The sequence below is a fragment of the Nesoenas mayeri genome, assembly GCF_963082525.1.
Source record: "Nesoenas mayeri genome assembly, chromosome: Z".
In the NCBI taxonomy this organism is placed as follows: domain Eukaryota; kingdom Metazoa; phylum Chordata; class Aves; order Columbiformes; family Columbidae; genus Nesoenas; species Nesoenas mayeri.
The window spans coordinates 68,312,523-68,326,279 of NC_137542.1; the positions used below are offsets into that span (position 1 = coordinate 68,312,523).

The window sequence follows — 13,757 nt, forward strand, 5'->3', positions numbered from 1 at the left end:
CTGCCCCCCATCTGCTCAGCCCCATGTGTGGTGTGGGCTCCAGGGTTGGACTCGGGGTGATTTCATGGCCATCAGTGTGGGGCAGCGTGCGATGGCCCCTGTTTGGGGTTCAGCAGCCTCTGCCCAGTCCCCTCCCAAGGCGCGATGGCCATGGGTTTCGCTCTCATCACCCGTCCTCGTGTGCTGTTCTGCTGAGAGATTTTTAGGCAAACTTCCTGGGTATCAGCGAGACCTCTCGTCCCTCCCAGCACCAGCAAGAAGCCCCTTTGCCATCCCATCCCACTGCCCGCAGCCCCACTCGCCCCTTGTCACCCACATCCCAGAGCCTCGTGGGGACACAGAGCCCCTGACCGGTCCCCCCTGCTCCCCAACCCCCGGTAATGTCATTAGCACAACTACCTCACCAGGCGAGCACCGTTCTCTGTGACCGAGCGGGACATATATTCATTCCCTTCCCCTCGTTGTCAGCCCCTGAAGGTCCTGTGCACCCAGTACACAAACCAAACAGATTTCCTGCTCCCCTCCCTGCCAGCCTCAAGGTTCCTGGGCGCCAGGCTGGTCACTCGCTTCCCCATCAGCCTTGAATGTCCCCGGCCAGCCCGGTGGTGGCGACAACCCTGTCACAGAGCTCTGACCCTGTCTGCGTGCGCACAGCCCGGCATCCCCAGCACAAAACACCCTCCTAGGATGTAAATTTTTTAAAATACTTTATTTTTCTCTCAATACTGACATTACAAAAAAAAAAAAAAAAAAGAAGAAATAAAAGAAAAAATTACAAAAAGACCCCCACTATAAAACATTCAGGTCTCATTGAAACTGAGAAAAACAAAGCAGCTTGCATCTGCGCGCTGGCCTGTCTTCTCGCTCACGGCGTCCACCGGGTTCTCTCCATGTCGAACTCCACAGGGACCAGCGGAGGGAAACGGCGGCGTCCCCTCGTTGGCCAAACCGGGCAATTACTTAAGCAGCGCCTAACGGGTCTCTTCACCCTGTATGATACACTGTACAGCTGTACACCCAGCCCCAACAGGTGCCCCACGCTCATCCCCCCGCCCCAAAAGAGCCCCCGTTTCAAGTCGGAGATTTCTCTTTACAAAAGAAGACCCGTGGGGCAGAGGGGGGTATTTGGTGGGGTTTTCCTGCAGGTGCCGCAGTGGAGGAGCTGTACAAAGCCAGGTCGAACGCGCCTCCCGGCTCCCTAGGAGCCCTTTCCCGGGAAAAAGAAAATAATACTGGCACGAGGCAGAGTGGGCCGATAAAGGTAAGAAATATAAAAATTCTCCTGATGGAAATCCAAAGGTTTTAAAAAAATACAGCATTTGAAAACGAAGCCACCACGCAGACTGCCTCGTGTGCCTCCCAGCTCCACCCGACGCCCAGGAATACCTCCTGAATGAATCGTCCCTGTAGAAAAATATATACACACGCCTGTCTCTTCTTATGAAAAACCCTAAGTTTGAACTCAAAAAGCTAGTGAAACCCACAGCTCTGCTCACACTTGGCTTTACTTTTGCACCCGGACTTGTGCCACACGCACAACCCCCCAATGACGGGTTTGATGTTTGTGCAGCGAAAACATCCCCTTCACAAAAAAAAAAAAGAAGTCAGGGTGCACCACGCCAGGATCCCCAAAATGGGCAGAGAAAAACCCTCACGGAGTTTATCTAACGAGCTCTATATATATATCTATTTAAAAAACAAAAGCGGCAATGCAAACTCAACACATCTGAACAAGAAGCTCCAGCCCGGGCTGTCGCGGGGCCGGGGACAGCCCCGGGCAGGGCGGGTGGCTGGACGGGACCATCCCCATGTGCTCCGTCATTTGGCACAGCCGAGGCTCGGTTGTAGGCTTGGCACAGGAGAGGGGACCGCGGCACGACTCGGTACCGCGCTCCCGGGTGAGAAAACAGTCCGGCTACAAGGGGAAAATGGGGGGCACCGCGGGTGGGAGCGATGGGCTCCCCGGTACAGCCGGGACCCCGAACAGCAGCAAGTATTGAAGAGGGGAAAGAGAAAAACCAACAGCGAGGACGCCGGATCTTGCGGAGTCTTATTTACACTGCACCGGACCCCGACAAGTCCAGCCTTTTGTGGGAAAAGTGGCCTGGAAAGCGGGTGACATGAATAAAACCCCCACGATGTGACTTAGCTCCCCGGGAAAAGCGCCCACACCAGTCGCTCGTGCGAGGTGCAAAACCTGGACCTCTGAGGGAAGATAAAGAAAAGGTTTGGCAGCCGGGAGAGCTGTGATGATGGGCAGGAGCCTCCCTGCTGCTGGAGTAGAAAAGGGGTCGAGAGGGACGGATGGGGAGAGGGATGGATGGGGAGCAGGTTTGGTGGGATTCTGGGGAACAGAAAGTGGTGTGAGTGGTTGTTTTTTTGTTGTCTTTTTTTGTTTTTTCTTTCTTTTTTTTGCATTTGAAAGTGCTGTGGCACCTCTGCTCCATGCGGGCTGAATGCCGCGACACGGAGCATTTGGAGTATTGCTGCTTGGAGGAGAGTCCCCCCCGGGCTTTAGGAGCACGGGAGGTGCTGCTTGAGGATCTGTCTCGTCTGGGGAGCTATTCTATCCGGGAAGCGGATTTTGAACTCCACGATCAAGTCTCCTCGCTGGCTGGGGGCCTTGGGGAAGGGCAGCCCCTCCCCACGCAGTCTCTTCACTGTCCCCGGCTTGATGATGTCGTTGCAGGGAAGCGGGATCACCCGCCCGTCGATGGTGGGAATGTTCACGGTGCAGCCGCACAAGGCCTGGGGGGAGAAGAAGGAACGGATCATCAGACGGGGCTGACACCCCAAAACATCCCGACGGCCACAACACGTCCCCATACCAGCTGCTTCCCGGGTTAAAGTGCCCAGCTCTGCGTGGATGATGCCCAAGAGCACCAGCTGATGCCCAGCAGCGCTTTGCTGGTGCCAGCCGGACCACCGCGAACTGGGCTGCAGGAGAAGGTGGCCCAGAAGAGGGGGTTCCACAGCCTCCAGGGGGAAGGATCCCCTCCCCAGCTCCTGGGCTCCCAGGAGGCACCACCAGCAGGCACCAGCTCGCAGCAACAGGACCGGATAAATTTAGCCCCTTCCCCGGCCTCTCTGCCCAACCTCAGGCAGCCGAAAATCCAGCTGAGATCATCGGATGCCGCCGGGGCTCATCAGCTGCCATTGTCCCTGCCCGGCACTGGGGTTATCTATAGCACAGCCTGTGTCCTGTCCCCAACAACCAACACCCCCCAAAAGGCTGCAGCCGCAGCACAGCAGCGCGGAGCTTTCCTGGAAGCTGCAGTCCCAGAGGGGCTGGTCATCCTGTCCGGTCTCTACTGCAAAGCCAAGAGCAGGTTCCGTGGGTGCCACCCCGCTGTCCCCCAGCCCCCCGCAGCAGCCGCAAGCCGGCTGCATCAGCTGAGCCACGTGACGCCGGAATGCAGCAAGAAAAATCCTGGTGTCCTTAAATAACTCAGACAGCTCTGGCATACACGTGGGCAGAATCGTCTCCAGGCTTTCAGCAAGGGCTGAGGGAGAGGACTGCAGAGAGATGCTTCTGGAAAGCAGGGGGGAGGCGCCAGGGGTACAGCATCGAGCTTCCTGGGGGGGGCTGGTGCAGGCTTGCCCCTCCTGAGCTGTGTCCTGGGGCCCTAGCCCTGCCGTCCCCCTAAAAACACCCTGTAAAGGGAGGAAGATGCAATTTGCATGCAGTTTCTGGGTTTGACAGTGGGATGCTCCGCATCCCCCTCCCCAGGAAAAGCCTCTGGTGGCAGAGCAGCAACTGGCGCCAGAAGAAATGTCTCTTGCTGGCCACTGGGTGCGGGCCGATGGCCCAGGGTGACTGTGGAGGGACCTGTGCTGCAGCCAGCTGAGAAATGGAGAGCTGGGGCCACCTCCTTGCTCAGGTGCAAGGGTCTTGGTCTCCTCCAGGATGAGCTTTTCTGCCTGCAGGACAAAACCCATCCCCAGCTCTGTGTGAGCAGCAGGTGCTTGGCTGGAGCTCCAGCAGGCTGGGGGGAGGCAAAGGACAACCTCCCCCCACCAATGCACTTCTGCCCTGGGATGCTGGAGCCCTTCTGCTCGCCGGTGCCCACCATCATGTGCCGTGAAGGGCTGCACGGGGCTGCGTGCCAGCGGAAGGACGTCTCCAGCCACCAAACGGGAAAGAGAACCTGAGCTCCTCATGGGAACACATGGACGGGGCAGGCAGAGGGATGCGAGCAGGAGCAGGCGCTAACAGCAAAGGCAGACGGGATCTTAATGTTTCCTTCCTAGAGCCAAGACGCGAGAATCCGAGGCGGTGGCTCCTCCGCCGTATGTCCCTGTTTTTCCCTCTTGCTCAAACTTCCCTGGCATTTGGGAAACGGGTTGCTGAAGTAACACCCCCAACCGCGGGAGCTGCCCCGCATCCTAGAGAGAGGCTGGGTTTATCCCTGGGGATGACGCTGCCGCGGGTTTGGTAGCTGAGCACAGCTTTATCTAGGTCAGCGCCGGGCGCTCCTCCGCCCGCGGCGATGCCACGGGGAGGGGGACGTTGCCACCGGTTGCGGGTGCTCGGGGGAAGGTGACGCCAGGTTAAGGATGAAAAGCGGGCGGCTGCCGAGGGCAAGTGCTGCCTGCAGATCTGAGCAGCAGGGTGTCACTCCTCCCTCTGCCACGCGCGCCTGTAATTTTAGGAAGAGACACTTCCCTGCAGGCCAGGGGAAGCCCCTCATGCACCACCGGCTCCTGCAGAAGCCTCGTGGCAAGCACCCCGCGCCACCACAGACAGGGGACAGGGCACCCAGGCACCGTGACACAAGGGCTGGGGGGACACTGTCTCTCCAGAGTGGTCCACAGAGAGGTCTGTGGGATGCAGGAGGAGGAAGATGCTCTCCTGAGCACCTCCAGCCTGAGCAGCACGTGCCGTGTCCCCAGTATGGCCACGAGCTGGGTCACAGCACCCACCACCACCCGCTCTGCCTGCTGGCACCGTGCTGCGCTGCTCTCCCGGCAGCGGGAAACACTAAAACTCAAGGTGAAAGAGGCACCCTCGCAAGGAGGGAGGGTGCAAGGAGAGCGCCCAGGGCCATGGCCGCAGGCTGAGGTGATGAGGACGTTGTATCTCATCACATACTGGGGTGGTGGCATATGGAGCGGGGCACCTCCCGACACCCGCCCTGTGCTCCAGAGCACTTGAGGTACTTCTCTTGGAAGATAAAAGCAGCAGAGCATCTATCACCAGCAGGTTGGGGTTGGTAGCCAGACCGGCAGCTCCTCAAGGATGCCCAGCATGTTGGGTCTGCAGTGGGGGAGGACAGAGACCAGACAATCCAGCTCAAAGACACAATGAGTTTGCCCAAACCAGCAATCTTCCCCTTTGTGACTGCATTGTGCAAACACGCCTTGGGCACGGAAATCACAGGCGCCCAGCACCAGAACTTCTGGTGCAACAGCACGTGGGGCTGGAGCAGGTTTCTCCGCTTGCTGCTCAAAGGGCAACTCCAGGAGAAAGTCCCTTCAGCCTGAGCAGAGCACGGACTTGGGCTAACGTGGTCTGGACATCAGCACAGCCAGCTCGGGGTTACTTTGACAGATATGGGAATGCACAGAAGGAAATATCTGAGATATGGCACGCATGGCTCCATAAATAAGGCAACCTCTCCCGAGTATTTCTGGAGTGGACAGGGGAGCCAGTCGCTGCAGGAATAAACCTCTTCACGTCGCAATGAGAAAGAAATCCAGCTACCGCGCCTGCAGGTTAAGAGGAGCTGAGCACCCAGCTCTGTCTGCCCTGCGCGGCTGCTCCGTGCTCCCAGTTCACCAGTCACAGCCCCAGCGGGGCTGCAGACACCGCAAAGCTCTTCTGACTCGCTGGCACGCTAACGAGCTCACGTTTCCCTACCTCAGGTCTGGCTCATTGAGCTTATTTCTATTAAATGCATTCGAGAACATAAATCTGTCTTCAGGAAGGGGAAAAAAAGAAATCAGCTCATTAAGAAGACAGACAGCGTCTACAGTCTGAAAGGAACAGCAAATGGCAGCTGCCAAAAGCGTCAATGTTAAATGCAGCTGCCAGCTGTGATTTAATAAAAAGTAGTTACAGAGCAGCGGCGGCAAACGGCACATCTTGTTCTGGGGTGCTCTACCTTTCCTCTGCCACCCCCGCGCAGCTCGCTGGCTCCAATGTACCCAGCCCCACTGTCACCAATGTGCCCAGCCTCGCTGTCACCGGTGTGCCCAGCCCCGCTGTCACCGGTGTGCCCAGTCCCGCTGTCACCGATGCGCCCAGCCCCGCTGTCACCGATGCGCCCAGTCCCGCTGTCACCGATGCGCCCAGCCCCGCTGTCACCGGTGTGCCCAGCCCCGCTGTCACCGATGCGCTCCCCCCGCTGTCACCGATGCGCCCAGCCCCGCTGTCACCGGTGTGCCCACCCCTGCTGTCACCGATGCGCCCCCCCTGCTGTCACCGATGCGCCCAGCCCCGCTGTCACCGGTGTGCCCAGCCCCGCTGTCACCGATGCGCCTAGCCCCGCTGTCACCGGTGTGCCCAGCCCCGCTGTCACCGATGCGCTCCCCCCGCTGTCACCGATGCGCCCAGCCCCGCTGTCACCGGTGTGCCCACCCCTGCTGTCACCGATGCGCCCCCCCTGCTGTCACCGATGCGCCCAGCCCCGCTGTCACCGGTGTGCCCAGTCCCGCTGTCACCGATGCGCCTAGCCCCGCTGTCACCGGTGTGCCCAGCCCCGCTGTCACCGATGCGCTCCCCCCGCTGTCACCGATGCGCCCAGCCCCGCTGTCACCGGTGTGCCCAGCCCTGCTGTCACCGATGCGCCCCCTCCGCTGTCACCGATGCGCCCAGCCCCGCTGTCACCGATGCGCCCCCCCCGCTGTCACCGATGCGCCCAGCCCCGCTGTCAGCCCTGGCACCGGCAGCCAGGATGGGCTGGGCTTTGCTCACTGCCTGAAACATTTCCTTTATTTGGTTCTTCATCTAGGAAAGCCAGAACCAAGGAAACGAGCTGGTTTTGGCTAAGGCATCACTCAAGGAGGGCAAGGTACCAGCTTTCTTGGCATGATCCTGATTTCTGTCCATGGGAGAGGCTGCCCGGGATGTCCCGGACAGTAACTAAGCTAGGAGAACAAGCAGGTACCAGACACACACTGGCCAACTTGGGTTTTCCCTTGTTCCTAGAGAGAATCTGGGCTCTCTTCCATATGTGAACACCCTATGCTAAAATAGAAGGATGAGCCACATGGGCAAGGAAGAAAATGGATAAATACCACCTGTATTGGCTCAAGAAGCAAGGTGCTCTCAGCAGGGACTACAGCACCTGTGTCCTACACCTGGCACAGGGGCTGAGCACGTCCAAAACCAAGCACGAGTTGGCCTCTGCAGCTCCTCTCTGCAGAGGTCTTTGCTACAGTCTCTCAGGACCTACCTGGTCCCTCCTCATCGGCACAGAACAAGGACAGACTCCTGCCTCGGCCCTGCATGCCATGACCCAGCACCACCTCCCACGCCATGGGATTTCCCCGTCACACCCACCTCTTTAAGACTGATGTTTGCCGTGTAGACCACATTCGTCCCATCCCTCTTGAAGTGCGAGTGAGGCTTGTCCTTGAGGATGAAGACGATGTCGGCAGGGATGTTGTCTGGGGTGGCGTCCCCTTCTTTGGGGAACGTGATTTTGGTTCCCTCCTTCCAACCACGCTTGATGACAATGTTTAGGATCTTGTCCTCAGTCCGCATGGTCCGGCCATCAGCGTTGAGCCTTCTGCGGGTGATCTTCATCCTCTTGGTGGAGCCATGGTAGATCTCTTCCAAGGACACCTTGAGCTCATGGATGATGGGTGGGTCTTGGACCTTCCTCCGCGAGTGCAGAGACTCCTGGTGCCGCCGGTGAACGCCGTTAATGCCGTTGAAGCCAAACCGGCCGAAGGCACTGAAAGGGTCATCATCGACATCGATATCCATGTCTTCCTGGTCAAAGCCATTGAACATCCGGGAGCGGCTGCTGGCGAAGAAGATGTCAAAAGGGTTGGAGCCTCCGAAGAAGGATGCGAAGGTGGCGTGCGGGTCTCCGTGGAAGGTGTAGTGGAAAGTGTTCCCTGAGCCACCTGAGGAGCCACCTCCAGTTTTGAGACCTGGAATAGAAGGGGTAAGATGAGACATGAACGCTCCCCGCCAATGGACACCGTGCCGGGACAGCACTTTCCAGGCAGGAGCACAGACTCTGCTGGCTCCAGGCAGCCTTTCCAGCATCTCCTGGAGGTGCAGGTCACCCTCTCCAGCCCAGCCACCTGCAGAGAGCGTGGGCAAGGAAGGCACCACCTCTACCCACGACACACTTCTTGCCCCACACCCAGCAAGCACAAAATCCATTGAGGTTTCTTCCCTACTGAAGTGCTTCTTTGGTTTTCTCCACCCAGTTCACAGCGTTTTCATTTAAAACATTTCCTGAGCAGCCCGTTTCCATTTTTGCCCATGGGCAGGCTCCCTTCTGCCCAAATAGCCCTGTCTCTCAGGCCGCACCGATGGCCTTGGTCTAGGAGCATCGTGTCCGGCAGGTGAGAACAGGTTCAGCGACCACGGCTCTGGGTGGCAGGGTGGGCGGAGGGCAGACCTCCAGCCCGGTACACAGCTCCTTCTGCACAGACTCTGCCAAATGCCAGGTAAGACCAAGATTTGGACCTTTTGGCAACAATTCCCCGGGGAAACTCCCTGGCCAGGTCCTGGGCTGAGCCTTATGTCACTGTAAACCCCACAAGTCCCAAGCAGCCGAGGCACAGAGCAAGAGCCCTCCCCAAAGAGGTCACACATGCTCCGCACAGCTATTTTTGACCAGGAGGGGTGGGAAGGGTTAAGCCAAGCCTAGCTCCAGGACTATTTTCAGGGCACGCTGGTGACAGTGAAGGGCTATTTCTGACGGGCTGTCTCTTGTGCCAGCCCCCTGCTGCAGGAGATATGAGGGGGACAAGCACAGGGCAGGCAAGTTTGGGGGACATGTTGCTCCAAAAAAAAAGGAACCTGATGGGAAACAAAAGGTGTGAGGGGGCCCATGGACTCCGACTGGTCTGATGCCAAAGGGATTTGGCTTTGCTGGCACTCCCTGTCCCTCTGCCAGGAGGGGGCTGCTCTTCCCTCCCTCCTTAACTTGCTCTGGTTTTAGGTGCTCTCGGTGACACCAGCGCCAGCGGGTCCGATTTCAGGTGCCTTTGGGGAAAGGCTGGTTTCTCGCTTGCGACAGACGCTTCTCATTTTACACAGCAAATCACTCTGGCTCGGCGTGTCCATCACAGCCCTGACATAACTAATGGGCTGAGAATTAACCCACTGCTGGTTAATTCTGCCGGTGGCTCATCCACCACAGCCCTGACATAATTAACGGGTCGAGAATTAACCCACCGCTGGTTAATTCTGCTGGTGGCTTGTTCGGGGATGCACCTGCCCGCTGGCCCCGCCAGAGGGGCTGCCCCTTCCACCCAGCAGCCTGCTCCTGTCAGACCTCCTGCTCTTTTAAGCACCCAAGCCCTGGGCTGATTAATGCAGATGCTATTCGGCGCTCTCCTCGAATGGGGTTGCGCTCTTCCATCTTCGACTAATAAGGCCGCCTGCGGTGGAGCGGCTCTCCTCCTCCTCCTCCTCCTCCATGCCAACCACCAGACAACAGCAACCGCTTGGTTTCAAAACAAGGACCTATTACTTAAATTGGGAAAAGCTCTGAATCCTGTAGGTCAGACCGTACCAGGGGAGGATGGCAGGACCAGCAGCCAAACGCGTGGGGGAATGTGGGCAAAAGCAACACTTCTCCGCTGGGATATTTAGGTTAATTAAAGGGTGGCTAACAAATTACCCCAGGTATGACCCAGGAGGTGAGCTCCTTTCACATCCACGGTCTCAGCCGGCTGCCGGGGTTTAGGGGCAGAGGGCAGGGAGAGCCCGGCCACTGCGGGAAGCAGCATGATGGGTTGGAAAAGCAGAGCAGCCCAGGGACAAGCGGGATAAGAGGTGATTTCTGGCATCTGTGGAGCCTTCACCCGCCCAGAATTTCACGGCTACCAGCCCTGTTTCAGGGGCAGGCATGAAACATTGGGACAGTTCTGTGCGAAAACACCCCCTCACCCATTAATAACCAATTTGGACCCAGCACCCCCGCCCCCGTGCAGGCAGTGGTCATCCTCTTACCTTCCTCCCCATATTGGTCATAAACAGCTCGTTTCTTGGGGTCGCTCAGGACGTCGTAAGCCTCCGCGATCTCCTTGAACTTCTCCTCAGCGTTGGGGTCTTTATTCTTATCGGGGTGATACTTCAGGGCCATTTTCCGATAGGCTTTCTTGATTTCATCCTCGTTAGCGCCAGACTGGATGCCCAAAATCTTGTAATAGTCCTTCCCCATGACGGCGACACTGCCGGGAGCCGAGTACTTATTCCTGAAAGCAGAAAGACAGCTCTCCGTAAGGCGAACGTGGCACCAGGGTAGGCTGGGGATGGGATCGGCACGCACTTGTCACGGAGCCGGCGCTCCCCGCGTCCCCACGGCCAGCAGCACCAGAGCCGGCTCAAGTCCACGCTTCCCACCGGCGCTCAGAGCCCCGGCACCAGGATGTGCCCTGGCTCTGGTTTTACCCCCCCGAGCCCCACGCTGGGGATGGGGAGACTCATCTCCGAGGCTGGCGGGGAGAGGGAGAAGCCTGTCCCGGGGCGCGGCATTATTATAGAGGCCACGCCGCCGCTAACGTCACACCAGGGCCGCGTCCCCATCCCGTCCCCCCCGCGCCGAGCCGGGACGGCTGAGCCATGTCTAAATGTGGCCCTTGGCCTGTGACTGTCCCCTCCCGGCTCTGCCCCAGCCAGGATGGGAGCTGGGGTGATGACAGGAGGTTTTGGGAGGCTGAAAGCAGCAGCAGGGACCGTGCTGCTGCCTTCACCTTAAAGGAACTTCAAACATTTTGTTCCTGAAAGCAACTGGCATTCAGCTGGAGATAAGCGCCTCCAGCGTGTCAGAGCCATAATTTGTATTTAGCGAAGAGAGAACGAAGCCGTTAGACAGAAACATCTTGTCATGGTGGGAGGGCGCTTTTTTCTTTTTTTTTAATAAAAACCCCCACCACTTTCTAGCCTGACTTGCACTCCCCGAGAGCCTTCAGTGACATCCTGCAGTAACCCAGTAGCCCAGGGCTCGCTCCCTCCATCACGCGGGGGCCAAGTCCGGGGCCATGCCTATACTAAGGCATGGAAAACTGGGTGGCCATAACCCAAGGAAGGAAAAGGACAGGCGAGTAATTCCTGCCCTGGTCACGCTGTTGGAGTCACAGAGACCCAGGGAGGTGGCGGAGCAGCCGGGAGGGCAGCTCCTCCGGGCAGAGGCTGAGCAACCACCACGCTCCCCCAAGGACACTTCTCGATCTTCTGTTATCTGACAGTGACCTCCTGTCCCCTAGCCTCACACAGCGCAGCTTGGTGCTTGCTGCTGGCCCGGTTCTTCTCCAGGTGTCGCCCCAGCAGACCCCCTTCTCCCCACTGAGCCCTCCTCCTGCTCCCACTACGCTACAGCTTCCACCCCATCCTTGCTCCCAGCGCCCCTGTGCAGCCCCCCCAGCAGATGGGTTTCTGCACCAGCTCTGAGCCTTGGCCCTTTCCTTCACCATCACACAGGTTACCAGATGTTCCTCCACATCTACACTTTACCCATAAGCTCACACTGGAGCTCACAGAGGGATCCCCCCCAAACCACAGTGGCTCAGATAAGGGTGGCCAGGCACCTGCACGGAGTCCCTGGCATCCATCCCAGCCATCCAGGGCTTGCCCTGGGACACGCCTCGGGAAATAACCCCTCTGCTGTGGGGCAGCTGCTACGGGGGCTTGGAGGTCAGCCACCTCAATCAGAAACACCAATTTATGCTCTTTTTTGCCCCAGCCAGGGAGCAAGTCCTGTGCTGTAGGCGGGGAGGAGGGCTAAGGCACACAAGACCTCTGACAGACACAGTGAGGGGAGATGGGGGCACCCACGCACACGTGAGGCAGCCCGGGGGGGGCACAGAAGAGGTGGGAGAAGGTCCCTGGGGGTGTTAAGAGCATCCGTCAGCATCTCCTGCGGCAGCTCCTGGATGCCAGCACATTTCCATACCAGCTCCCGCGCAGAGCCGCTGCCAGCACCCAGCCCACGCAGACACCGGGGGTGCTCTGTCCCCTGCCCGCCCCCTAGCTGCCCTCCCTGCGGAGCTGGGGGAGACCCCAGGCAAGTGATGGGGGGTGTGAGAGGTGATCCACCAACCCCCCCGCCAAAGGTCACCCCAACGCCTCCCGTCTCCATGGCAACCTCCAACGTGGGGCTGTGGCTCCCTGTGACAAGGATCGGGATGCAAAGCAGGATTTGGCCCCCGTCCGGACAGTGCCACCGCCCCCACAGGTGGGCAAGCCAGGCAGCGATGAACACAACCCCGTCGCACCGCAGCTTGAGAGAGCTGGAGGTGGCAAAACTCCCATTGTACCCCCCAGGTGTGACAGTGCCCGTCTCCGACCACACACAGCCCCATAGGACAACACCACCAGGACCCCGTTGTCCGGCAAAATCCCCACAGCGCTTCCCACAAACACACATCCCGACCCAGCAAAACTCTGTCGCCACCCACAAGACCTCCAGTCTTGACCGTCAAGGGGTCTTTGGTCGGGGTGGGGATGCCCCCCCAGGGACCCTCTGCCAGCCAGGAACCCCTTCACCTGTCTGGGGTCAGAGCGTGGGGGTCATTTCCGTACAAAAACGCATCCCCACGGCGCGATTTACCGTGCAGGTGAGGACCAGCTGCCGGCGGGTGACCCGGTGGGTTAAGGCACGCTCCGGAGGCGACACCGCTCACATGCGCGATGATGGTAAAACACGACTCTGTCCCCGCAGAGCCTCCTTCTCTCCCTCCCTCCTTCCTTCCCTCCCACCTCCTGGGATCAGCTGCGCCTTGCCACCAGCTCCTCTCTCCCTTCTGCTCAGTCATCCTCTCCCCCTTTCCCATTTAACCCCCTCGGGAGCGGGGGGGTGGTGGAAAGGTGCCGCAGGGTGGGATTCAGGCGGGCAGAGCCATTCCTGCATCACCCCCCAACCCAGATGCCACCGGACAAGCCACAGCCCTGGCAGAAAACCACAAACATGCTCTGGCCGCGCCGAGCCAGCCCAGCCTCCATCCTCCTCTGGCAACCACACACACACATGCAGAGCAAAAAAAAATTAAATAAAAAATGAAATCTTTGTTCTGGCCTCACACATGACATCAGCCCGTGCAACCTCTGGATGAGCGCATCAGCTGAATAGCGATCGTTTGATGTAATCCCTCCGCTCAGCAGTCATCTAAGGGAACAAACCCACCCCGGCAGCAGCACAGCAAAATTATTACTTCTTTTTCCACCTCGGGGTGCCAGGTCACGGCGGGACGCCGGGGACAGGCACCGGCGGTTTAACGTGAGGTCGCAAGGCTGAGAGGCAGAAACCCACTTACCGAAACTTTACGAACACATTCAGAGTCCAAGCTGCCACTTTTAAAGGCTCTAGTTTTATTTTGAACATCGCGGCTGTCCGCGGGTGCTGGCGGGCGCTGCGTGCCTGGCTGGGAGGCACCGGGGGGTGGCAGGAGGACGGTGCCGGCTCGTGCCGGGGATGCCGCCGCAAAGGGATGCTCTGGTGGCAAGCTGCCCCCTCCAGCTCGTCCGGCACACCGAAACGGCAGCTCCTCGCCAGCCTGGCGGCCACGGTGGGCTCTGACCTCCACTCCCAGGACAGGTCCCAAAGGGCTTCGGTGATGGGAAAGCG

At 58.9% G+C, this 13,757-nt stretch overlaps 1 protein-coding gene across 1 annotated transcript; it reads right to left on the reverse strand.

Moving 5' to 3' along the window:
- Nucleotides 1-2,128: 2,128 nt before the first annotated feature.
- On the reverse strand, nt 2,129-13,514 carry DNAJB5 (DnaJ heat shock protein family (Hsp40) member B5; the record flags this gene model as incomplete). Its single annotated transcript, XM_080362140.1, has 4 exons — nt 2,129-2,748; nt 7,505-8,103; nt 10,145-10,389; nt 13,447-13,514. The coding sequence occupies 4 exons, from the start codon at nt 13,512-13,514 to the stop codon at nt 2,515-2,517; spliced, it is 1,146 nt and encodes a 381-aa protein (XP_080218266.1). The 3' UTR covers nt 2,129-2,514.
- Between the last annotated feature and the right edge of the window lie 243 nt (nt 13,515-13,757).